General features: G+C 43.9%; 1 protein-coding gene across 1 annotated transcript in view; it reads right to left on the minus strand.

Moving 5' to 3' along the window:
- The window catches only part of ESYT3 (extended synaptotagmin 3), a gene marked incomplete at its 5' end in the record, with an annotated part of 32,911 nt that extends 10,324 nt beyond the window's left edge, over window positions 1-22,587 (minus strand). Inside the window, 12 exons of the mRNA XM_080620484.1 lie at window positions 634-723; window positions 1,370-1,418; window positions 1,898-1,980; window positions 2,495-2,668; window positions 3,709-3,829; window positions 6,415-6,470; window positions 7,523-7,612; window positions 8,215-8,281; window positions 14,608-14,684; window positions 15,222-15,356; window positions 16,238-16,279; window positions 22,303-22,587. Coding sequence (XP_080476610.1) covers window positions 634-723; window positions 1,370-1,418; window positions 1,898-1,980; window positions 2,495-2,668; window positions 3,709-3,829; window positions 6,415-6,470; window positions 7,523-7,612; window positions 8,215-8,281; window positions 14,608-14,684; window positions 15,222-15,356; window positions 16,238-16,279; window positions 22,303-22,587 — 1,269 coding nt within the window. The remainder of the gene's footprint in view (window positions 1-633; window positions 724-1,369; window positions 1,419-1,897; window positions 1,981-2,494; window positions 2,669-3,708; window positions 3,830-6,414; window positions 6,471-7,522; window positions 7,613-8,214; window positions 8,282-14,607; window positions 14,685-15,221; window positions 15,357-16,237; window positions 16,280-22,302) is intronic.
- Between the last annotated feature and the right edge of the window lie 4,719 nt (window positions 22,588-27,306).

Genomic DNA, 27,306 nt, shown 5'->3' on the forward strand with positions numbered 1-27,306 from the left:
TCAGTCTTTCTAATGCAGAACTGCTTGGATTCCCCAGAGCAGCAAGACACTTAAAAATATGCTCAGCTACATACATCCACAGCAGACTAAAGCCTGGAAACAAATTTTATTCACTTCAGTGGAACTCAAACGCTTTTGCTTGATTCTGAAGCAGCAGCATCCTTGGGAGATGGGCTTTATCCAAGCAATTCTGCTGGACAAACAAGACATCACTGGGAAGCATGGCCCTATCAAGCACCAGTGCTGGGTTATTTGTCTGTGAGTAGTACAGGTTGTAGACAGGGGTCCTACACAGATCTTAGATGATGAGAGAAGGGAAAAATTGTCAAAGAAGGGAACTTTGCAGTGAGTAAGTTCAAGCTTTGTTAATTCAAGTAAAAAGAGCTGCCAGATTTGAGTTACTCCTGAATTACCAAGGGACCTGGAGCAAGAAAATGCCCTTCCTCGTCAGGAGGGGCAGAGAGGTGAAATCACATCAAAACTTTTTCAGACAAAAATAGACTCATAGATTCATAGAATAGAAAAATAAGCTCCTGTGCGTTTGCCTCGTGTCCCTAATTTCACACACTCCTTTGTTGATCACTGGATGGACAGAGATCAGAGTATCAGAATCCTTTAAGAAAATATACTCACCTCATGTAGCTTTTCTTGGTCATTTACTAGTGAAAGCCATTCCAGTTTTAAATGGACGTGTCCACTTGTTGTCTTACTTAAGGGAAACCACTAAATGGAAGCAACAAAGAGTAACTTGAGAAAGATGAGGCAGAATAAATCTTGCATAAATCTTGCATTCTGAGACTTACATACAATAGACAATATGAATTGTATTTTGAGCGCCTTAGCTTGCATTTTTGATGCTTAGATTGTAGCATGTCCATCTACTCAGAAACACAAGCTAGAAAAAAACGAACCCAAGATACCATGTACATGCAAAGCACATGGGTATTTCCAACCAGCAGCACAAGACAGGCACCCTGGCACTGTTTGCAGAGTGCTGGGTTACAGAACGAACCACAAGAAGACTGGATCATTTCTTCCCCCCAGCAATCAGACTGCTTCACCAAACTAACTTGCAACCTTGTACAAAACATTTGGTACTTACAGGACACGAGATACCAACATAGGATACCCCACTGCTGGCTCAGCATAACCTCAGGGCTGCCTCAGTTTGCCAGCTTCATTGTAAAAATTATTGCAACGGCTCCTTGAAGTTTTATGAGTGAAGGTTTTTGTGAAAATACCACAAGGCAAGTGTGCAAGGAATCTTTAATCACACCGAAACAATGCAGTAGCAGAGGGAGAGCACAAATGAATACATGTAAGCATATACTGCCAACCACATACAGAAATATAGAGCGGTGATCTTTACCTCATCAACAGTTCCGTCATTCATTACATCCACTAGGCTTATAAGCAAGCTGAAATACAAAAAGCAAACATTTCAGTGTATATTTGGGCATACAACATATTGCTGTTGGGGGGAGAAGCCACCACCAATAAAGCCCACGCTCAAATCTGTTTCAAATAACACCTTCTCTGCATTACCTGTGTGCATGTGTGCTGGAACGCACTTAACGCTTCTGAAGTCTCCCCCTTGAAATACTTCCAAAACTAAAGTAAGTTGAAAGTAAATCTCAAGTTGTGTAACCAGCCTTATAATGGCTTCCTAGGATTCCCTGAAGGAGTCTTGGACCATTCTCTACCTTGTTCAAAGTTAGCTGCACTAAGAACTAATAACTTGGTATCAATATGTGGACAAAGGGAATAACTCCCTTCAATACTAAATTTTCAGCATGAGTAATCTGGGTGTCCTGTTGCAGAGGGCTACTAAACCCTAGTAACCTCTGCAACAAGAGTCGAGTAACCTCTAATTTGCCTGCCCTGCACTTTAATTTACCTGCCCATAAAGTCATCTTTATCTGGATCTTCATCATACAACTCCACTTCTAAGTCCTGACCAGGCACTTCATGAACAACAAACTGGAAGAGAAAGAGGTATTGATTAAAATTAAAACCCATTCACATAGGTTTATATATGTGACATGAACACTTCACAGCTCTTTAACACATTGACATTCCCTGCTGTTTCATGGTTAATTGTGTAAGAAATACAATTGATTATAAGTGAAAATATTTCAAAACCAGTTTGCTTGGTTTTGAACTGCAAGTTAAACCTCTCAAACTGGTATTCCTAATAAGCAGAGAAGAATCAATACTAGAACAGATTACAGCTGCACAGACTGCTGTACTGATTGATATTTAAAAGCAGTGCTTTGGACCTCCTCCAAAACCTCACGTATGTAAATCAGATCAACCTGAATGACATTTCAAGTTTGCAATGTAAATTTGAATTTGTTTAAGGGAAAGAAGTGCCTCAAAAAAGTAACAAGGAAGTCCACCTGCTCCAGTGCAGTCAGCTAAGAGAAGGTCCTCCAAGCACAGGGATGTAAATGGCTGTGCATCCTACAGATGGAAAGGTCAAAAGATTCAGTACCTCAAATGTCTCATTCCAAATGGGATTAAGATCTCGGGAAACAGTCTTGCTTCGATACTGCACTGTGCCAACACGAAGAAGAGCATATGGGTCTGACTTCCCCCTGATTGCACCAAGGAAACTGTCTTTCTGGACAAGGTTTTCAGCTTCTAGCAGATGAACCCTTACTACTCCCTGAATAAAAGAAGATACAAAATTGTTCATGACAAGGTGATCTTTGAATAATTATAATATGTTAACTCCTAAAAATAGTTATTTCAGGCAGCAAGGGTAGTCGCCATGACAGCTTTGCAAAGACATGCATTTTAATGCTGTATATTTCTAGTGACAGTTATTAAACATTTTTTTGCACCATTTACCTATAGGAATAAAATAAAACCCAACTCAAAACAAACACCTTAAACAGATACACAAACCAATCTAGACAACTGGGTAGAAGACATTCTTCAATTTATTTTTAAATCAGAAGCATACTTCTGCACACAGGTTACAAGTAATAATAAAAAAGTAAAGTAAATCAAAAGTAAAAATCAATTCCTACTAACTGAAGGAGGAACTAAGCACCCATCGACAGTTTCTTATTTTATTGTGGAGTGGCCACTTAACTTCAATTTAGTGATATAAGTTTGTAATAGGGAGCATCCCTTTGTCATTCATTTATATTCACCCCCATTAATGAGTGAATTAGGTATTTGATGGATGAAGGAAACTGAAGATCTGGTTATGTCAAACATTCAGATTGGTTGTTGGGTTTTTCCCCCCTGATTATTTCTCCTGTAACGAAGAGAAGTCACCCTCCGAGCTGCTCATTTACACACCTTCACAGTGTTAGTAAAAACACTAAGTAGCCTGACACTCACTGCTTGTGTATTTACCTTCTCTAACTGAAGAGCTGTGGTATTTTCAAAGGTGACTAAAGTTTTCAATTGGTCAGTGACTCAATGTTGAATAAAACTTCTTATGCCATACAGAGTAGGACCCTTCTAGTCCCACCTCTTCCCCAAATTATAAACCACCCAACATCTGCTTTTATATTTCTGAAATGCTGGGTACAGAAAGCCTATAATCCAGGTGGAGACAGCTGATAGAGGAGCCTAAGACACTAAGCTTGTATGCATCCACATTGCAGCAAATGCAAATTCAGGCAGATTAACACCTTTGCAGAAAAAAAAAGAAATGAAAAAAAAAAACCAACAAAACTGAAACCAACTCACATGTGGGATGGGGAACCTCAAGTGGGCAATGTTCATGTTCTTTTTCAGAGGCACTGTGATCCTGTTTGGTAGAACCAGCCGTGCAGCAATGAAGTCTTGAATTAGTGAGTCTGACATTACACTGCATGTGGGGGTGGAAAAAATGCAACCTAAATCTCTACAATCAATCAGAATTTCAGTTAGAAGGAAAGAATGAGGCACAGTGAAATAAATGGGTACTGCAAAATTAATTATACTGCCTGCCTTCATAGAATCATAGAATGATTTGGCTTGGAAGGGACCTTAAGGATCATCTAGTTCCAACCCCCTGCCACAGATCAGGTTCTAGTTCCAACCCCCCTGACACCTTCCACTAGACCAGATTGCTCAAAGCCCCTTGGCCTTGAAAACTCCCAGGAATGTGGCAGCCACCTTCTCCCAAAGTTATCAAGCACTGGAACAGGCTGTCCAGAATAGTGGTGGAGTCACCATCCCTGGAGGTATTTAAAAGATGTGTAGATGTGGCAGTCAGGGATATGGTTTAGTGGTGGACTTGGCAGTCTTGGGTTTACGGTTGGACTAGGCGATTTTAGAGTCTTTTCCAACCTAAATGATTCTATGAGTGCCTACATACAATTGCAGACAGGCAGAAGAAAGTCATGCTTGTGACTTAGCTTAGAATAAGAGGAAATGGACAGTTCAACCACCAAGGGTGGACATGGATCACTGCAGAAAGTAAGGCTGTCTCCTGTCAGTAATCTGTATCCAGTTGAGCTGCTGCAAAGAAGAATATGAGCATGGGGCAGTCTCTCAAGATCTCTTTCAATCTATTCCCTATCATTCTGCAAATAAGTGTTATTGCCTTGTGGCACACACCGTGCAAGTGCCCACTTGATGCAGGGATGTTCCACTCTAGGGTTACTAGGGCTGGAGGGGAATTCAGATCTACCAGGTTGTAAATAATGAATGGAAGCATAGGCCATATAATGAGGTGGTCACACCCCCAGACAAGCCACACAAACTCATGTGCCTTCTGTGTTTCCTTGGGAATGCCAACACCAGTGACAGACAAGGCAAGGAGGGAATCAGTAAGTTTCTTCATTTCACAGGGGGCTCAGAGACCTTACTGTGAAATGGAAGGAGAAGCCGGCCACATTCAAAACAAAATAGCTTGGCTTATTTTTGCATTAAACATCTGAAAGACTTTCAATCTCTTGATAAACCTAGTGCTTACAAGGTAGCTTCTCAGGGTAAGACTGCAACAAATTTATCACAGCTCTCAGATGAGGCTAGATTCACGCAGAAGGAAAGTCTTCTTCTACTCCAAATGTGAAACCAGGAGCATGAAAGCCCTTGGTCAGGCTGTTGGCTTTCCTATCAAAAAAACCCAACCAACCAACCCACAAGAAGGTCACAGAAGTGTCCCTTCTCTTTGAGTCTCAGGGTACACCCAAGTAAATACAGCTTGTATACGAGGACAGACGACTGCATCCAGTTTCATTACTCTTAAATAAGCGCACTTCATTTGAAAGGGGGAGCTCTTGTTTAACCTGTACTTCAACCTATTCGTGGTCAAGCATGTTTTGCTCCTGGCTTTCGTGTGCAGTGCTGATGATCAAGAAAGGCTTTCTGTGTTCAAATCCCTGTGAAATAACCAGGGAGTGAAAATTTAGGACACCAAATTTGCACTTCATTATACGAGAGGCTGTAGGTTGGAACACCTACACACCTTCTCCCTGCAAGGATTAAGGAAAACATGTTAGAAAAGACAGATTAATTTCTCTGATAAGAACTGGAGCTCCCAAGGCTCACTTCAGGGCAAAAGGCCACTCTGGCCTCAAATTAAGAGAAAAAGAAAACTTCCTCTTACTCAACATCAAAGGTCTTCAGAGACCCTTTAATGCATAAACTGGCACCTGAAGCAGCCAGTCACTTCCTATGAGTCTGCAAGCCATGAGCTGCAGAGGAAGAAAGGGGCACATAAGTGTCTGCAATTGAATTTAAAGGGAGAAAGGCAATGGCTGAGTAACCGAATATATTTTGTTCTTCTGAAACAGAAATTTCTGCTTGCACTAAGGAACAAGGACAAAGTGAATCTCCAACCTGGAGAAACAGTTTGAATCTTAGTAGTGAAAACCACTAAGATTTTCATCCTTGCTCTGCAAGTTTTATGTACAAGATCAACCCAAGAGGCATTGGGGAAGAACTGCTTACATTTTCTGAAGAACCTAAAGGGTGAGCAGATTACACAGAAAGAGAAGAACATTTCTTGTTATAAATCTGGTGCAGTTCTCTTTATCATGGATTGTATCGCAGTTTGTCAGAGGGACTGCAACTCTGTGATACCTTGCCTTTTTTAACTTTAAGGCAAAAAAATGTAAGCTCAGACTGCCAGTCACCTAGATCTACCTCATCTACCTTTGCAAGTAACTGGCACGTGGAAAATGCAAGGGCTTGTTTTTTAGTTTACAGAACATTGTTGTTTTGAGGATTTACTACTTCCACCCTAAATGCAATGAAGTGATTGAAGCAATCTTGACAGATTGTAAAAAGCACACTCCTCAGGTTTTGTGAACTCCACAGCCAGATACAATAGGATGAGTATCAGCACAACAACTTTTATACAATGCTCTTGAGAATAGCTTTGATGATTACTAAAGAACACAGTTGTCCCAACTTCCAAAGGTTTTTTAAGGAAGAATAAAATGAAGCAAAGTGAACACTCACTTAATCCCTGGAACATCCAGGAGGTTGCTCATGCCTGCCCAGTTGATTTCCAAGTGCTGCAACAAGATCAGGGAGAAAAATTATACAGGACTATCAAAATTTATTTCAGAAAAAATGTAGAATTTAAAGGGGAAGCGAATGCTTTTAAAACAAAGCCAGCTGTTTAAAGAAAGCAAAATCTGCACCAGTGACTGAATCTGTACATTGAGACCAACAGCTGGTTTCTATTCCCTTATCTGTTTTATCTGCCATACATGAAATAAGGGTATCACTTGGACTTATCCTGCAAGTACAGGGAAAGAGAGCATTCAGCCCCTACCAATGGCCACCGGCAGATGCCCTGGGGTTATACATAGTAAATCTGACAGCTCTACCTACACTTTGAAGTTGTTTCCTCATCGTTTCACTTAGAGGTTGGCCTATACCCTGAGGCAGGGAGATTTACAAACAGCACCCGACTTCAGGAGTTTGTATTTCTACTCACACAATAAACAAGGTTTTTTTCATGTGCTAAAATAATACTACTACATCTAAACACAAAAACATCTCATCCAAGATAAAAAATGTATGACTTCCACGAACTCAAGCAGACCATAACCCACAAGCAAGCAAAGCTGTGTGCTATAAGATAACTAGTTTTTACAAGACTAGAAGGTTTCTCATGTTTTATTAAACCACAATTCAACTACAAGGCGAGTGACCTTAAATTTTCAAAGCACAAGCATGACTGAATGGTCTCCCAAGATGAGTGTATTTAAAATCTATGAATGGGAAGAATTAAAATCCACCTGCCAGGAAACTTGCAGCAAAAGCCTAGGAAATGGCTCCTGTGCTGTCACCATTGGAAAGTCATCCCATTCTTAGAGTGAAGCAAGTAACTTTTTAGGCACTACTACAAAACAACAGGGCAAAATCATTCCTGTCCTCTTGGACAATGCTCAAGAGGAGCATTGAACAATCAGGAATTTGCTATTCAAATGCCTTCAACAGTTGCACAGTTTGGGTTACCAGTGATGGACAGCTTGTGTCACTCACTGAAGACCTATCCATTCATCAAGATAGACCAAGAAGCAGGAACGCTGCAGAGTGCAGTTCACTACAGACTCACCGGTTTCTGCATAAAAAACAAGGTCACTGCTCCAATGAAAGGTGCATCAGTTAGAAGAGGTTCCAGTATCACCCGCAATGTTCCATACAACTGCAAATAGAAGACAGCAAGGAAAACAGAGTATGAAGGTACTTTCAGGATGCAGTTTCAAAACTGTGAGCTTTTCAGTGATGGAGACAATCTTAAAAATCCTACTTGAAGTATTTTTATTTAGAATTTAATGACAACAAGAATCTCCTCCCCCAAAAAACCACTGCTATGGATATCAGGCGAGGCTTTCTAAGTTTGTGGAGCTTCTCTGCAACCCTGACTGCCGCATACTGCAGTGATCTGCTTATTAGCTTTCAACAATGTAAGAACCAGTTATGAACACCCTGACAAATCTGTCTCTTCTGAAGTTCTCTATCAACCTGCAGCTCTTTTGAGTGCCAGTGGCAGCAGCTGTCCTACATGAGCTCCATGCTCTAGCACTGACTCTGTTTAAAAGTCACATTAAGAAACTCAAAAGAGGTATTTGGGTGCCTTCCATGGAAGGCATCATTTGCCCAGCCAAAACCAAAGGAGATAAAACCTATCACTGCAAGCCTACTCATCGGTTGTTTTCCAGTTAAGCATTGTGACCCCCTGTTCACATTGGTACATGCTAATTCCTGCACCACAGAGCCTTGAACAGACATTAGCACCGCACGCACCTGTACGCCTTTCACTCCAAGATTAAATTTCGATATGTCCATGTGAATCTCACAGTCCCCTACATAACTGAAAGAAAATTCTCACATTATTCCACAGTCCGAAAATTTTAGGCTGCGCAGAGTATAAATGAAATTAGGTTGATTTCATAATTTTAATAATTTCATAATTTTAATAATGAAATTAGGACTGACAACATGACCCCATAGGCAGAGATGGATTTTCAAGCAACTTAAAAAGGAAAGTTGAGCAGACTGAACAAGGGTCAGATCTTCACAAGAGAAATTATGCAGTCAGCTGGAACTGATCTACCTGCAAATTGCCAAATCAACATCTGTACTTCAAGGTTACTTTCCCATTCTTAACACTAGCCATTAGCTGATCCCACCCCACCACCTGGTGATCCAGCTCCCAAGCTAGTGCACAGCCATCCTATCCTTACGTACAGGGTCCTCACCCTGTCCACTTGAAGGACAAATTCTTCACTAAAAATAACCTGCTTTCCTTGAGGCTGAATTAAAAGACAATGATTTGGATCAGATTTTGGTCAGTTGCCATGGAGAACATCAGGCTTTAAATAAAACAAGTGCTGAGTGTGGTACTTTTGCAATTTAGAAACCACCTTAGACTTTAATAAAAGTACAAACATCACCTTGGGCAGAAACTGATAGCCAATCCCCAGGAAGCAGAACCTGGCAGATCTGTTGATGCTGCTGGCAGACAACAATTGAAGGGAGCTACCAAGTTCCTTTTCAGTCCACTGAGAAATAGCTCCTTCTGGTTGCAGACACACAAACACCCTGCAGGTAAAGCAGGGTGTAAAGGTACCACAGCACAGTGAATATGCTGCGCTTGCCACCTGCATGCGTAATTTCACCCCATAATCAAAGGACAAGATTTATCTCTGACCACATGTATATGGACAAATAGTGCTGTAGTTGCCAAGAATTCACCCTGTAATTTGCACACAGACATGCTACCTCTCCCCCAGAAAAAACGTCAGGAATGAGTAACCTGGTGAATTTGTCTCCATTTTTGCAAGCAAAGTTCTCAAATATTTGTTTACAATAGTGACTTAACAGAATTTTAAAAGCTCATAACACACAAATTAAAGCCTTTAATGTTAGAACATTCTCATTTCTTAAATAACCAACCTCACAGGCCATGCCAAAGTTAACCCAATCTTCCCTATGAGCTAGTCACGTAATTAAACTTATTTTTACGTTTATTAGCTTCTACAATTTTGACATTATCTTACAGCCCATTACACTGGGTGCTAATAGAGTTTTGTCACAAGAGAAGTCTAAATGAGAAGCCAAAATGAGTTCTTCAATTTGCAGTAATTAATCCAAGAGGATTTAATTCAGCCATTGCCTGTGTCCAACACAATGAATAATAGCTGGGTGTTTCAATTTACAACCTTTATTGCTTTCCACACAGTCAAAAACTCTTCCCACCCAGTCCTAGATGTCTCTTCTCCAGTAACACTACAATACATGCAATTGTGTTTTAAGATGTCTGAGAAGTTTTTACCTCTTTTATCAGAGCCTGAAACTTCAATTATCCTTAAGTCTGCTTCATACAGGCATCACCCCCACACCAGGCTGCTCAGTGAAAAGGATGCATGCTCTGTTCACTAGTTTTGCTCCTCATTTCCAGTCCAGGCTGCTCATGCCTTCGCCTGCCACCTCTGCTCAGCATAACTTTGCTGTGCTCTCTGCTGTTCTCCCCCAGACAGAGAACGCCTGAGCCAAACTCAAGCCTTAACACTCAAAAGCGGGCAGGGCTGAGCTGCCCTGCCACTATCAAAAGGACCATACTTTACTCACCTGTGAAGGGTGGAAGAGCTACCTGTGTCTCTCCTACACCATCTGTCGCACAAGGTAATGCAGATAAGCATGCCTGTGCCATGGATGTGAACTGGAGAAGCTTGTATAAGTGGATGTATCTGCTCCGTACTTGGGTGGAAAAGCTAGGCCCAGTGTTTATGATACAATGGGTGAAAGCACGGATGCTACAAGACCACATACTGACAAGTTTGATTAACCTGGGTATCTATGTGACCCTTTAGAAAAGGCATGTGCAATTCTTCCCTCTGTAAAGTAACTCCACACAAGCCCTATCTTCTCATCAGCCCACATGCAGAAAATGCCGTCTGGTCCATCCTTCTCAAGTGCTTTTTAAAGCAGACACTATTGCTTAGTCTGCCTGACTTTGGACTTGGGTAAATGAGCAAGCAGTATTAGACAAATAAGAGACACAAGAAAGTGTGACCAAGTACCAAGAAAAAACAGACCACCTCTGCCTTTTCCCTTTGCCTGCCAAGACAGACTCCTGAGGGCAAGCGTTCCCTTTTTGCTCAAGACTGACAAGTTTCCAAATTGTGTTTAGTTTCTGTAAGATCCTACAAACTTAATTTACCCAAAGTCCACCAAAGCTCTTCATTTTTGTGCTTCTTTTGATTACTTTCTCCAGTTCTGCACTAGGTGACAGAAACTGTCTTCCATTCTAAAACTTGTCCATTAGAAAGTCCAGAGAGTCTCTTCTAAGAGTAAATTGCAATGCCTACGTATTTTTATACATATTTTTTCACCATTCTTCTACGACTTCATATGTACTGTAAATGCCACAGAAGAGCCTGGAAATGAAAACGTGAAACAGTTCTTCTGAAAATAGATGATCTTTAGGTCCTTTCCAACCCTAACTATTCTATGATTCTATGGATTGAAATGTATTCTTCTGGGAGGTAACAGTGCCTTCAAATACTTTGACACTTATTATTATAGCCAATGATTACATGGCTACACAGTAGCTCAGGCAATTGCAGAATTAGTGGGAAGAAAAGCAGCTGTAGGAGATCAAGTGGATGCCCTTGAAAAGTTCCCACTTTGAAAAACGCAGTTTTGGAGACCATTTCTGGAACGCTTCGACATGAATTCATTTGGAAAATGCAACTGTCAGCCCTCTATGCTCAGGGGACAGATTCATGATTTGGATCTAGGGCAAATTGTTTAAAGACTCCGGAGTATTGCCAGTTTGTTTCCAGCTGGGATCTCGTATTTCAGGTTTGGGGATTCCAAATTCCAGTCTGTCAGGGATCTCATATTTCATTTAGCCACTGCAAGAACCCTGATTCTTTCTTATGTGTCATACGAAAGCTGTAGATTTGGTAAATCTGTTGGAAAGCAGATACATGCACAGAATACAGTCACCAGGACCTTCAGACAGAAAAATGACAAACAGTGCACAAAAGACCCGAGGGTAACCTGTTTTCCTGTTCAGTCCTGTAAGCTGTGACAAAATTTACACAGCTTAATTCCACCGATTGTGTGCATTATCTCAGGGACAAAGCAAAATATTTTGAAAGATTTATAGCCTCCTTCCTTGCCTTCGCCAAAAGGCCTCTGTGCCTCCTAAATAATCACCTCTGTGCCTTGGTTCTCCTGCCAAAAAATCAAGTATAGTCCTTTCACGCGGGGCAGCGAATACTGCAATGAAGCAGTGCTCTACAGAACCATTTCCAATGCTCTGATGCTGCAGACATACAATCTGTTACTAACAGGTTTAATTAAAGCAGCTTCTCAAGTTCCGCTCCTTGCCATACCAGATCTACTGCATCACTGGCTCTGTGAACAGCTACTGCCCATAAAAGTGAGGGATCTCTATTTTTCTCAGTTCCCATGTAAAGGATGTAATCTGTGACATCACACCACAAATTTAACACAGAGGAAGTGCTTCTTCACAGAACACAACCCTGAACCATAGCATTCAGCACCACATCATGTTCACCTATGTGAACCTCATGAAGTTCAACAAGGCCAAGTGCAAGGTCCTGCATGTGGATCAGGGCAATCCCAAGCACGAATACAAGCCAGGTGGAGACTGGACTGAGGGCAGCCTTGAGGAGAAGGACTTGGGGGTGTTGGTCGATGAGAAGCTCAACAACTCACAATGTGCGCTCGCAGCCCAGAAAGCCAACCGTATCCTGGGCTGCATCAAAAGGAGCGTGACCAGCAGGTTGAAGGAGGTGATCCTGCCCCTCTATTCTGCTCTCGTGAGACCCCACCTGCAGTACTGCATCAGCTCTGGAGCCCCCAGCATAAGGATTGTGAAACTGAAAGCAAGAAGCATTTACAGAGCACACTGAAATTTCTGGATGCAAGACACTGCCTAACACGAAGAGTAACTTGGCACTGGAGTGGGGCAGAGCTGCTAAGGCAGGAGTGCTGCCAAAAGGATAACAGCACCCTGCCTGAAGTAGCTGGTCAGCCTTCTCTGCTGCAGCCACCCTGGTCAGTGGTGAGCCAGCCAAGCAGCCAAGAGGCCAGCTCACGTGGGTTCACCAGCGAGGGAACTCCCAGAAAATTACAGCTAGCAAGCACCAAGACAGAGGAGTCATGTTTATAACATGGAGACACGTTAATCCTTTAATGTCCACTGCAACATACCCACACTTCTCTGAAACCTAACCCCAGAGAGGAAGGTCAGTCACTGTGGTCTCAGCCTTGCAAAGCATACCACACTGGCACCCACAGCACATTGCTCTCTTCTCCAGAACTCTGATGCCGGGCCGCAGCTCTTTGGACAGACCCAGCCATATAAACATCACCAGCATGCAGCAAGTATGCTGGTAGAGAGGCAAGAAAGGTAGTGCAAAGGGCAGCAAAGTCACATCAGGCAGTTCAAGTCCATCTCCTCTAAGCAGCTCTTCTCCCAGCACCAGCTGCAGTAGTGCAAGCACTCACTGCTATTCATGTAGCTAAGAGAGCCTATTTTGTAATGGGGATTTGCCTCATTATTTCCACTCCAGAAAAGTGGAAATTGTCCATTTCTTTGGTTAAAGAAAAAAAAAAAGTTCCTTTGGCAATCCAGAAAAAGGCAGGAAAGCACCACCACTCATATGCTCATAGATCTGCTTCTCTCCATTTGTGGAATACACTGCCTCCTGTGGACACTGTACATTTCTCTCGCAGCTTAGTTGCTGATCTTAATCTATTAATGTAAGAGAAACTGGGTCCTCAACAGAGCCCATCAGAGAGACAAGGTAGTCTGAACACTCCCGTGAGAATACAGAGAATACTTGGGTTATCAGATGACAGTTCAGGTCAAGTTATCATCAGGATGAGGAACAGGAAGTGTTTGGCCATCTGGAGATGCTGACGGGTCTGCCAGAGGGACAGGAATGAGGAGGTGCGGGAATCCCTCTGCAGAGGATTGTTAAAAGACAGTGAAAATGAGTATGTGGGAGAAGCAGCCTGGGGAAGTAGTTTAACAGCAAGCAGCAGCAAACTCCTGCAGAGCCTTGAAGGCATCAAATCCCTCGATGTCAACGTGGAAAGCAGAAATGATTTGCCAAATGCTCCTAGACTGGTCTGGCTATTACAAAGAGCACTTCACTGACAGCACTGAAGCGCAACATGTTCTGGATGAAAAATCAAGCATGTCATTTTGCAGGGAGTGATTGTGCTCTGCCAGGGCTGGGGATGCTGCCATGCCATTGCCACATTAAGCAGCAGGCACAGCTCTGAGCAGCTCTGTGCTGTTGCCAAGACGCTCTACAATTTCACAACTGCTTTTTTTTGGCACTACCATGAAGAAAAGCAGTTTAAATTAGGCAGCTCAAACTGCTAAACTTACAGAGCTACAGCAGCATGCAAGTGGCAATTCCCCCAGTAATTCCATTCTCCAGGCTAAGCCAGGAGAAAGTTTAGCTCTACATTGCCTCTGTTGTTAACAAAACACACAAGCTCATTCAAAACAGCCTGGGAGGTATGAAAAGTTTTATCTAATTTTGTTGTTGTTGTTGCTAATAGAGCTAGAGGCAGTTTTCTCCTCAGAGAACAGCTGTAATCAAAAAAGCAGATGTGCAGGGTGGCACATGGAACAAACAGTGATTAAAACAAAAGGATTAATCTAGGGGAAGGAATTGAAAAATAAATAGCATGAGTAGTTCTGGAAGAACTGAAGAGGTTGCACTGAACAGGAACCATAGTGGGACAAGACAGACCAAGCGCCCCTATGCCCGAGAGCTGTCAGAACAGAAAATACAATTCCAAAACTTGGGTTCCTACTACCATGAATGGCAAAGCCAAGGGGAACATTCCTGTACCCATGGCAGCAGTGATGGGCCAGAACAGGTAACACCTAGACCTGTGCAGGTGACACTGCTTTCTGACTTAAAGGCTGCCGCACAACATCTCACTTCTCTGAATATTGAGGACATCCAGCTGGGGACAGATTATCTTGTATCATTCTAGTTCAATATAAAATAAGGACCTCTGCACTCATGCTGATCTCAGTGGCCCACAGGTTCAGTCCAGCAAGACAACTCTCATGCAGGTGTCAAATGGGCAGTGAATTAAGAACCATCTACATAATCGATGATGTGATGTTACCATATCTGCAGGTCTAGGGTAACTTGTCTTCTGTCGATTTCTTTGGTGTAGGCTTTAATTCCATTGATTCTAGGACACTGAAATAAAGACAAACAAGATATGACACAGTTCATATCTTTGAAGTTAAGCCTAAGTGAAAAGTCCTACTACAATTTGATTACAGAAGCATTCATTAAAGACTTTGCACAACTGCATGTGAAGTACAAGTAAATTATACAAGTTTTTCCCTTAAAGAGGCAGTGTGAACAGCTTTCGCAGTCCTCAAATCCAAGGCTGGCTGCAAGTAGTCCAAGTTGCAAGCTTTAGGAAGCACTGAAAACTCCTGTCACAAGGGTATTACAAGAATAAATGTGGATACATGCCCCTTTTTCCATCTCCAATCCCATGATACTGACAGCTGGTGGTAAGGAATGTGTGTGCCTCCTATACAATTCTTCCTTCACAGTGAAGATGCTCAAGTCAACATGAGGAGGGAACAAAGGAGGCAGCAGTGCTGTACCGATACCAGTTTATTAAACACTCTGGGCTATTAAAGAGCTGAACATCAGACTCCCCTTGCATCTGAGCTTTTCAGAAAAGACTGACCTGCAACTGTTGCAAAGGATTTACATTACCTTCTCGCCGAAGTGGATCTTGGTAAAGGTGCATGTTTTCAGGTGTACATTCTTTGCTCTGATTTTTGGTTCAACGATTTCTTTAAATGTTTTTTCCAGGATTGTCCCAAAGTACGGCCAAGCCTGGACAAGGACCTAAAGAATAGCAAAAGGGGAAACACTCTGAAAATTCTTTGTATAAGATATCTTTTGTTGAGAAACAGACACAAACATCACAGAACACCTGGCTATTAACATCTGTCCTTTTACCAAGTCACATTTGTGCAGTTAAGTCATCTTATGGAAGGATCCATCTCAACTCCTCAGCAAAGGAATTTGTTTTAGGAACTGAAGGGTGAGTTTTCAGCACTACAGACTATTACATAGACTATAGTCTATTGACTGCTTTTAACCTGAGGGGCTGAGCCAGCAAAGCCCAGGGTTAAAGTAGCTAAAGCACAATTGTTCGTAATTGCTCTAAAGTGTCACAAAGTTCCCTGGGGTCAGGTTTATTTAAACAGGAGTGGAAATGAGCTTTTCATGAAGAAGAAAGTTTGCTAAAAAGGAAACCAGGAGAGTTACTGGGTGCTAATTTGCAAGTTCAACTGCTTTGCTTTGAATTCCAGAGTCCAGTTCCAGTCAGAGCCTGACTAAATCTACTTATAGGAGCACCTGCCTCAGAGCTCACTGGGGACCTCTCTGGTAAGAGGAAATGCAACTGTTTTTGCTGAAATAATAATACTGCCACACATAACGCATACAGACATGTATACATACACACACACACTCTCTTGCTTGCTTTTATTTTTTTAATCCCAGAATGAAGTGTTGTGGTCAAATTCATCAAACCTGTATCACCAGCCAGGCACACATTTGGCTGTCACCAAAACCTCAGTGGCAACTCTATACCAGAGTTGGCTCCAAGACTTAAGTACAGACACTCATATGATTGAGTTGTACTGTAGTGACGATAACTTTCTCAGACCTGGCCCACACAGTTTGTGCTATGATGCAGCTCAGAGCAGATGGCTCCTCACCTTGTTCAGCCACTCCACTCGTTCAACATCAGGGAAGTGAACCTGGAGGCAAAGAAAAAAAATCAAACAAAACAGTGAAGGCCACATGCTATCTGTTTCTCCATACTGCAACACATGCAAAACATACCACAGAGCATGAACAAGCTTTAGAGTAAGTCGAGATCCCTCTGCCCTCATACATACATCCTTCATAATTTACTATCTTGAAAAACAGTAAAAGGCAAAAGAATACATGTGCACTGATATGCCAGCATGCCTCTAGGCACATTCATATAATTAAAACAAGTATCATATCCTGTTCATGGTGTACAGCATCATTAGATTTCTCATCCTTCTCTTGGTCATGTCTTGGGAAGCCATAAGAACCTGCTTCCCTTCAAGATCATGAGCTCTGCGGGTCCTGTTTCCTATACTGGCTCACCTCAACCAGGACACTGTGCTTTGGAAAATAAGAACCTGCTTGGGGAACGCAGTGTATTGGTTGTGGCAGCACTTCTCCACCAATATTAAGATAGTGCCAATGGCTTCAGGCAAAAGAAGCACTGTTAGAGTTCAAGCCTATTAGCATACACTATCATGTGTAACACTAGTGTTTTCACATCTCAGAGCTTTTTAAGAGACTAAGGACAGATTAAAATGAAGTAGTCACTTCTGAATCATGTTTTCAAATGGGACACATTGAATGCCAACAGGAAGCATATGTGCCCATTACAAAATCCTCCAAGTTCCCTGAGGTGATGACTTGTTTAATCACCATCAGGACAGCCAGATATGAGGCCACTCATAAGTAACTAACTGATCTCTCAGACTTCATCAAGAAGCAGCTGAGTGAAGAGCCACAATCACCTTATTACAATCACATATTAAAGCCTTATGGATGTGGTATTTTCAGCCAGTGCTACGAGCTGGTACCAGGTTATTGCAGAAGGGAAGGACAGTGCATCAGGGGACATTCAAGCTCTGCTCAGCTCCACAAGAGCACCCAAATACAAAGGGAGCCCTTCAACTATCATCTAACTTGATAATAGTCATTGGGTAGGACAATACATTACTTCCTTGTACAAGAACTGTGAATTACACTCTTCAGTCAAAGGCTTGCTGTTTAACTCAGCAGCTTTCAGACAGGTGCTCAGAGATGTTCAGATGGAATGGACAGTAGCTTGCCTTTTATTCCAGTTTCATGGATGATTTCAGAGCCCATTTCCCCTGCTCAAATAATGCATCAAATTATCTTCAATTATTGCATTAAAAAAAAAGATATTACCATATCCTTTACAAGCAATTTCTTTTGATGATCTAAATAGCAACTTTTCCATTAAATAAGACAACGCAAGTCCACTGAAATGTCAGCCTACCCAGCTCTATTTGCATGATAAAGTGAGAATACAGCACTAGGAGGGACAATCAATACTGAAAAAACACTGCTGACATTTTACAGTAAGGCATATTATACGAATTGGGGACCTCCACTTCATCTGCCAGCCTTTCGTCTTTCACCAAACAGTCCTCTGCCAGGACACATAAATCCTGGGTAGCCTGAAAGCAGCTGATCCCAAGCTCCCACATAACTGTCAAGTGCCAGTGTTCCACAGTATTTGTACCACAGCTCCGGGTCAGTCACAGGCAGGGTAGAGAAGTTATGGAAGTTGCATGGCAAGCTGTCCTTCAAAAGACCTTGCAGCAAGGAGAGAGATGTGACCCAAAAGGAAGGATAGACCAGGACTCAGGGCAACAGTTAAGCTGTGACTTTCTCACCATATCCCAGTGAGAAAGTCACAGCCCACATGTGAGATCCACCGATGTTAAGGGGAGATATGTAGCACAACATAAACCACAAAAGACGGCTGGGATTATTCACTAAAGTCAAAGCTGCTAGAGATGCAACTGCAAGAGGCAACCAAGAAGCAAACTAGTGGCTTAAGAGACCTGGAACTGCACTCAGAAGCATCAGGAAACAGGCAAAAACCATGAGAAGGAGGCAGCAGCTTGAGAAAAAGCAAAACTGAATTCACTATTTGGGCCACAGACACTGGCCAAACCAGACAGCCACGGCAAACTCAAAAAGCAACCACAATGAGTCACATATCTGTGTGTCACACTGAGATTGCTGTGATAGGATTAGCAGCCATTTGTGGTACACTTCCATCCCACCTGACACTGCCTCATTCATGTGTTTGCAACACAGCTCCTACCCAGCCACTCTATGCCTCGGTTTCCTTTGACAGATGGAAGGAATAGCGTTGCTGTAGCTCTATGGTACCAAAGACTACCAGGAGCTCCTTGGCTAACACAATAGGGCTCTAACAAAAGCAAACACCACAAATCGGTCAACTACAGGTTTCTGGTGAAAACCAGCTTCCTGCCTATTAGGAGACACCATCACATATCCATGGGTTCCCAATACCAAAGGTCAGCTGAGCAGTTCTGCAGAAGCAGCAAAGCTCGGTATCCAAGTGTTACATCTGTATTATCCACTGTCTAATAAGACATAAGCTCTGAGCAAAGCCTTTCTCATCCACAGGGTATTCTTATTACATGCATGTCCCACTAGTAGGATGAGAGTTCTGCTTTAGTTTGGCCCAGTGACACTACCAAGCTCTGTTCTTATCCCAACAGTTTACTCCAAGAACTTTCTGTATCCTAATATGGTTTGGGAACCCACCCCCCAAAAAAACCCAACAAACCCAACCAAACAAACAAACCATCTACAGTTCTGTATTTTAACCACATGCTCTGGACTTCAGACTCACTTCTGACCCTTGTTACCGGTGAGAGCCCTAGCAGCAAGGTCTTGTCCTCAAGTTTGTCATCAGTACAGCACAGGTAAGAGAAGCTCAAAACGTTTCCCATTAAGCCCAGAACAAGCCACAAAGAGCTGCCAAAGTTAACACTATCCCAGAAGAAGACTTAATCCTGAAGCCTTGGGCAAGTCACACTATCAAAATCAGTTTTCCCCACTTAGAAATGCAAGCCTACTTCTTGCCAATATTTTTGGAATGATGCAAAAATTACTTAGCATTTGAAAAGAGCTTTGAAGATCAAAAACACCAGGTAAGGGCCAATTACCATCAAGTAAAGAAAATGTGTAAGTTTCTGCATGGCTCCACCTTGCCCTGGAGCAGGGCACACCAACAATTATAGCAACAGCAAAACCCATGTCTGACACAACAGTGCCATTCTCTTCAACAGAGGAATCTATCCATGGGGGTGTGTGTATGTGTTTGCTTGGGGTTTTGTTTGAGGTTTTGTTGTTGTTTTGTTTGGGGGTTTTGCGCTGGTTGGGTTTTTGTTTTGTTGGGTTTTTTTGGGACACACATACAGGGTTTTTAGCTACCTGTGCAGGGGCAAAAACAAAAGTCTGAACAAACCTTTTGGTCAAAGGAGGAATTAACTGGAGAAGTTTTAAAAGGACTGCTCTGTACCCAGTAATATCAATTCATCCTGATAAAAGGAGTTGAACATCAGGAAGAAATCCAGCATGCTCCGACATTCTCACCTGCAACCTGCTAAAAGCTGCAAGAGCAACATGGAGAAATCACCACCAACAGAATGAAGGAGCCAGAATGAAGGTGGAAGCCCAGCTACCTCTGTGCCAAGCAGTGACTGGTTTTACAGAAGTCCTGCTAAAGGCAGCACAGGCTGAAGTGACCTCTCCAAGACACAGAACTGACTCTGCTCAACATGAGCAGGTTTTCAGCCTGGTCTCCTGAGGAAGCACAGCCTGCCCACGTAAGATGTCTCGCACAGGAATGCTTGTATTCCAAACTCACTGGCTGGTTTCAGCCAAGAAACTGGTGCTGCAAAAGAACCGGGCAAGCTCCCTGAAACAGATGGTTGAGTAGATGAGGGAAACCCCCCCTGCACCCCCTCTGAAGGAAAGACTGCAATGTGAATGCATCTCCTAACAGCTGATACCAGGACTGAGCAGAACCCGAGTCACATATGAAGGAGCCACTGCACTGCTTTAGGGGAGAACGGTTTTTAACCAAGCAGTGCAATCAGTGCACTGGGTCCTCCTCATTTTACCACAGGGCACATGAGCAGACAACTATTTACCAGTCCCCTAAGACACTGCCATTACTTCACAACTCCAGAACCTTTTCTAGGATTACAACACTGCACATGCAACCCTTGCTTCCCTGATCCCGAATTGCATTCCTACTCCCACCTCTGCGTGTCAGGAGAGAAGAACACAAGGGACATTTTTAGAGCTGTTTCAATAGAAGGTTCATGAACATTGAAAGGCAAAAATTAAAGATAAAAAAGGATGACACCACAGAGAATAGACTGAATATGCAGCAGGTGAGAATCAGTCCCCAAGACAGGCACAGGGTAGAAGCAGATGATCAAATCAAAGAAGGGGATAGAAGAAAATTTAAAACTGAGGAGTTTAAAAAAAATATCAAGAACAAATGTGGTGTGGAAGCAAACACCACTGATGGAGAATAAAAGTTACCACCATAGAAAAGGAGGAGAAGTGGCAATATGGATAAAAGCTAAGACTAAAAGCACACAGTTGCAGCCCCTTTATCCCTAGATCCTACATCCTGCCTTCCAGCAGCCAACTCCAAGGATTCACAAGTCAGGAGCGAGGCCTCTGAAGACAGTCTGACCGCACTGTCTCTATGAGTATGTGCTAGGCCGTTGGAGACAGTGCTGAGATCCCCCTTAAGCCTTCCCTTCTCCTGAAGGGTGCTGAACAGTCCCAGCTCTATCAGCCTCTATTCACATTTCAGGTTCTCCAGACTCTGATCATCAGATCTGGCTCCGCTGCAGTTTCCATTTTTCAGAGCCCTTCCTATGCCTGGGAGACACAGGTGCTGCCTCCTGAATGCCAAGTCAATGATCCTTTCCATCCACCACCTGCCTACACACTAGTAAAGCCTGACACTTTCGGCCACAAAACCCAAGAACTTTGGAGGGAGAGAGAGCGAGAGTGTTGTGAAGGGTGATGCTGATTTTTCAACACTAAGAAACTGAGTTTCTCATTAGCAGGATTCAGGGCACTTGAGGATAAAATACAACACTATTCTTACAGGATCAGGGCAAGAACTGACACCACCACACTCTTTCATGCTCAGGGTTGTGTTAAACGCTCTGTCAATACGAACAAGCAGAAACTTCATTCAGACACAGGCTTCTGTGCCCAGTGGGAAGGAACATATGCACGGAGCTGCACCAGCTCTGCTAGGAGACCTTGGCCTCACTTCTCCGAAGTGCCAACTGCTTTCGTTTCCCACACTATTAAGAAAAGCCAAGTGCTGTAGGCTATATAAAACAGTTTGCTGACTATAAATGTCTCCATGCAACACTCCTTACAAATAGAGCTCTTTAATATTCTTTCTTACAAGAAAGGCATTTCCCTACCAGTCCCTGACATATTTTAAATGCTAAGCAAATGACTATGAAGGAAGAAAAAAGCAACCCTCATCCTTTTCCATTATCCAACCAAGGCTACCCAACAAATAATCAAAGACACAGAATAAAATCTGCAGCTAGATTTTTGAGTTTCTTCCCTTTAAAACCTAGAGTAGCTAGAAAATAGGTGAAGAACAAACAGGGGGTTGGCTCTCCATACCATCAAGAGATGGCTCTAAATATTGTTTCTGGAGACAGAGATACTATGTTTATAGATTTTTATTTTCTTCCAAAGACGCTAAAGAGAAGGGGAAAAAACCTTCTGGATGAGAAGGTCTAAAGTAACATCTACACCAAAATACCTGCAATGCAACAGGAGATCTTTGAAAGATTTCTCCAGAGATACAGCAGTCTCTTCTACAAGCATGGTTACAGCAACATGCGCATCTCCTCTACTAAAACAGCTTCCAGTTTAGCATTCTCTTTACTGAGCAAGACCTCAAAATCAGAGACGTTACCGCTCGGTCCAAGGCATCGCTGCTATCTCTGTTCTTCACCCTTCGGCTGCTCTTTACGGAGCACCCCGCTCCCCACACTGCTATGGCTGCACCGCCGGGCCCTCCCCAGCTGCGCAGCCCGGAGCTGCCCGCCGCACACCTCGCAGCGTGCCCGCTGCCGGGGCTCCCGCCGCTTGAGTCCCCACTCACCCAGGCGGGCAGGTGCCTGGCGGCCAAGCCCCGGCACACCGCCTCTCGCTCATCCTCCAGCAGCGCGAAAGCGGCAGCCAGCCGGTCGCGCTTCCACCGCCGGTTGTGTCCCCAGCAGAGCCACAGCGCCAGCCCCAGCAACACCCAGCTGCCGCTCAGCCCCAGGTACCCCGCCAGGTAGACGGGACCGAGCCACAGCAGCGTCCGTGCGGCGGACGAGAGCAGCAGCCGCGGCAGGGAGCCCGACCGCCGGGCAGCGGGACGGGAGGCAGCGGCAGGATGCATGGCGCGAGCACGGAGCCTCTGGCTCCGCGGGGTCGCCCCTGCCGAGTGCGCTGTCCCCGGGCGGCCGCTGCCGCAGCTGCCCCCTCCCGGCGGGGAGGCGCGACCCCACCACCGGGTCACCCGGCCGCCAGCGCCTAACGCCCGCCCCGCCCCGCCCCGCCAGCTGTGGCGCCCCCCAGCGAGCGCGCGCGAAGCAGCCGAGGGGCAAGCCGCGCTATGGCGCCCCCCAGCGAGCGCGCCGCGCGGGCACACACACGAGGGGCAAGCGGGTTCCGCGAGGCTGCAGCGGCAGCGTCGTTAAGCAGCAGCCTGCTGGTGAGAGGGCTGTCACAGCATCCAACAGGGAAAGCGGTGAGAGTGGGGAAACCCATCACAGACACGGCAAGGCGTGAACCAGCTGATGGGCTGCTGCTGAAAAGGCGTCTCTCCCACCTGCTGCAGGATATGGGATCACTCACCATTGAACAGGAGGCTGACCCTGGAGGGGCCTGGATTGCTCCAGACATTGCTGTGGTCCAGTTCTTTCAGAGGACCTAACCAAATCCTGCTTGCTGCTCAATATAGAAGGATATGAGGCATAAACAGCCTTTGGTTCTGAACAGCCACACAGCCTGGAGCAGCCCACCCGCCCTTGGTGCTTGGAAGAATAAGAGTATTTTTCTCTCCTCTTTTGATTTTGATGGGGATATTGGGTGGGGGTTGGATTATGGAATACTGAGAATAATGAATTAGAGTATGAAGCATTATTTGGGATCCATGAGACACTTTTTTGAGATACTTTTACTCCTGGCAATATTAATTCTAAAACTTTCTGTACAGACCTTAAAAGAGAGGCTGTAATTGTATGGTTCTACACTGTGTTTCTGTGTTTTCTACTGCAGCTGTCCCTGGATCAGGCAAATGCCACTCTTTGTTCAGTGGATAAGTCTGGAACATCAGTGAATGATGTTTTGATTGTGGCCCCTCTTTGATATTAGATGCACAAGATAACAAATGATGAGCCAGACACAAGCCTCCAAAAATAAAAAACGACATGGAAGCTGACCATGACTGGGAGAACTAGGTCTGTCCTCCATTTTGCCATGAAATTAATATTTAATTATGGGTCAGTGAATAAATCAAACACTAGCACAAGTGATCCTCATTTGTATGTCAATTATTTCGCATGACTTATCTGGAATAGAAATTAGTTCAGGCATCTAAAAAAATCAAGCCTTAAATACCTTGTATTAGACAAATTCATGCGTGAGACATCTACTATTAACAGGCATTTTTGGAAACAATCCTCCAAATCTTTCCCTTCTGTTAAATGAGGATGAATATGCTCTTCTTCCTGTGGGTGTTGCAAAGGCAAGTCACTACAAAACACACTTAAGAAAGTGCATCTTTACACAGCGGCCAGTAAACCTGTAGAACTTGGAGTAGGCTGCAAGGCAGAGAGGTCCAAAATGGGATTGGATACATTCTCAAACAACAAAGCCCCTACATGTCCTCCCTAACATCACAGATACACCAGCTGCAGGTGCTGGGGGAGGCTGTGGGGAAAGGACTGTGGGAGGGACAGGGCCTCCTCCCTAAACAGCAACTCCTATAACCACTGAGAGCAAATGGACTGACAGGCTGGCCCCAAAGGCCATTTCTGTTTGCAAAGCTGTAAAGAAAGACCAGAAGTGGGTGGGTCTAAGGACTAGAGTAGCTGCCTTCTTAATATCATACATAAAACCCCCATGCAATAGTTATTTTGCATGATTATAGAATCATAGAATAGTTAGGGTTGGAAAGGACCTTAAGATCATCTAGTTCCAACCCCCCTGCCATGGGCAGGGACACCACACTAACCTATGCCACCCAAGGCCTCATCCAACCTGGCCTTGAACACCACCAGGGATGGAGCATTCACAACCTCCCTGGGCAACCCATTCCAGTGCCTCACCACCCTCACAGTAAAGAATTTCTTCCTTATATCCAATCTAAACTTCACCTGTTGCCCCTTGTCCTATCACTACAGTCCCTGATGAAGAGTCCATCCCCGGCATCCTTGTAGGCCCCCTTCAGATACTGGAAGGCTGCTCTGAGGTCTCCACGCAGCCTTCTCTTCTCCAGGCTGAACAGCCCCAACTTTCTCAGCCTCTCTTCATACGGGAGGTGCTCCAGTCCCTGATCATCCTCGTGGCCCTCCTCTGGACTTGTTCCAACAGTTCCATGTCCTTTTTATGTTGAGGACACCAGAACTGCACACAATACTCCAAGTGAGGTCTCACGAGAGCAGAGCAGAGGGGCAGGATCACCTCCTTTGGCCTGCTGGTCACGCTCCTCTTGATGCAGCCCAGGATACGGTCGGCTTTCTGGGCTGTGAGGGCACACTGAAGCCGGCTCATGTTCATTTGCTCATCGACCAGCACCCCCAAGTCCTTCTCCGCAGGGCTGCTCTGAATCTCTTCTCTGCCCAACCTGTAGCTGTGCCTGGGATTGCTCCAACCCAGGTGTAGGACCTTGCACCTGGCATGGTTAAACTTCATCAGGTTGGCATCAGCCCACCTCACAAGCGTGTCAAGGTCCCTCTGGGTGGCATCCCTTCCCTCCGGCGTATCAACCAAACCACACAGCTTGGTGTCATAGGCAAACTGGCTGAGGGCGCACTCAATCCCACTGTCCATGTCACCAACAAAGATGTTGAACAAGACCGGTCCCAGCACCAATTATACGCATCAGGAGATTTGTTTACAGGCAAAAACACATGTGGTTTTGTTCTAACTGTGATCAAAGACTGAGGCTGAGGCTGACTTGTTATTTGTTTTTCCTCACTGCCATTTAAAGCTTTGTAAAACATTTTCAGTGTGACATCTCAGCCAGGCGGTGAAACTTCACGTGGATAACCTCAGCCCAAAAATCTGACCCTTCTGAAAAACAGAAGCTTCTGGAAAAATGGGAGGCTTTTTTAGTGATTTGAAGCTTAGAAGGTTACTTTTGCTACCAGGAGAAGCTATAATAAATGGTGATCCAGTGTTTTCCTCCTTCGAATGACTACTCTTAAAGAGCTTGCGATAGCTCAAACTCGGAGAGCTATGCATTTTAGAAGCACCAACAGGTGGCAGACTATAAAGCATGGAAAACAGAGGGGCTGCAGTGAAATACGTACTGGATAATTTCACAAACTGATTTTTTTGTTTCTTTTTGTCTTATTCTTCTCTCAGCTGACCACAAAACCCTAAGTTCAGATCCTTTGATATTAAGAGGTCTCTTACCATCCTTTAGTAATAAGAGACCTCCCTCTGAACAAATGAGCTGGGCACTTTCAGTCCTGCAGCACAGCCCACAGCTGCTGTTTAGTGAAGGAGATGCTTCCATGAAAGCAGAACTCTGTGTCTCATTCTGCACTGTCCACAAAGACCCTGAGCTCAGAAACAGCCACACTCTCTTGAGCACTGCTTGTTCCTTTGCTGCCAGCCCTTCACCTTGTGAAAAGACGGTTCCTTTCTAGAGCTAAAGAGGTTTTAGGAACTTTAAACAATTACACAAATAGCATAGAATTTCTTCACACTTTGCCTCATCCTACTTAAAAATTTAAAAGTTAAACAAAAGAAAAAGAGGAGTAGAGGTGAAAAATTTTATCTCAACAGGTAACACAGACAGCTGTTCTCAAACCAAATATTGTGCCCATGGTAACATGATGTATCAATAGCCTTTGAGACCTCTGTTTATGATGGATAGTAGTGACCCTTTAAAGAATAATTGTTTCCTGCGATTTTCATAAATGTCTGAGGAAATACTGAGTCACCAACCGAGGACAACTTAAGATCTACCAGTTTCCTTCAGGCAAAAGTTGATCTTGACTGCAGTAGACTGCTTTCAAGCACCAGATACCTGAGCCACTTGAAGCCAATCTTGTTTTCAGTTACAGGAAAATTCACAACCTGTTTCTCCCAATATACACAGGACAGTCACTAAGGTAACGACCCATGGCTATTTTCTGGCCTGTGACAGTCTTCGCCTCTGATTTACAGATCATAGAATCATAGAATAGTTAGGGTTGGAAAGGACCTTAAGATCATCAAGTTCCAACCCCCAATGCCATGGGCAGGGACACCTCGCACTAAACCATGTCACCCAAGGCTCTGTCCAACCTGGCCTTGAACACCGCCAGGGATGGAGCATTCACAGCTTCCCTGGGCAACCCATTCCAGTGCCTCACCAACCTCTCAGTAAAGAATTTCTTTCTTATATGCAATCTAAACTTCACCTGTTTAAGTTTCAACCTGTTACCTTTGTCCTGTCACTACAGTCCCTAATGAAGAGTCCCTCCCCAGCATCCTTATAGGTCCTCTTCAGATACTGGAAGGCTGCTATGAGGTCTATCACCAGTGTAGCTTATTAACACTGGCAAAAGTATATGTTGTAGCTGATTATGACTCAGGGATTTTACAGAAACTGTAAGGCTTTGAAAATGAATTAGTACTAAATTTGCTGTCTCTCAAGCTGGCCATGGTAACTAAGGCAACTCCTTTTAAAGGTGGGGAGCTATGAAAAACCACTGCCAACGCTTTTTCTTTTAACTATAGAAAATATGCAAAGGAATTAATCTGAAATATCAATTGAAGTGCATACCAATGAGCTATCAAAGGCTTTACTGAAGATGACTTTCTAACTTAACTTTCTTGTGGTTTCAAGGTTTGTGATCAGTGTGAAATTCCCACATTAATGCTAGCAAATATTACAAGG

This window comes from Psittacula echo, assembly GCF_963264785.1.
Source record: "Psittacula echo genome assembly, chromosome: 6".
Lineage (NCBI taxonomy): Eukaryota > Metazoa > Chordata > Aves > Psittaciformes > Psittacidae > Psittacula > Psittacula echo.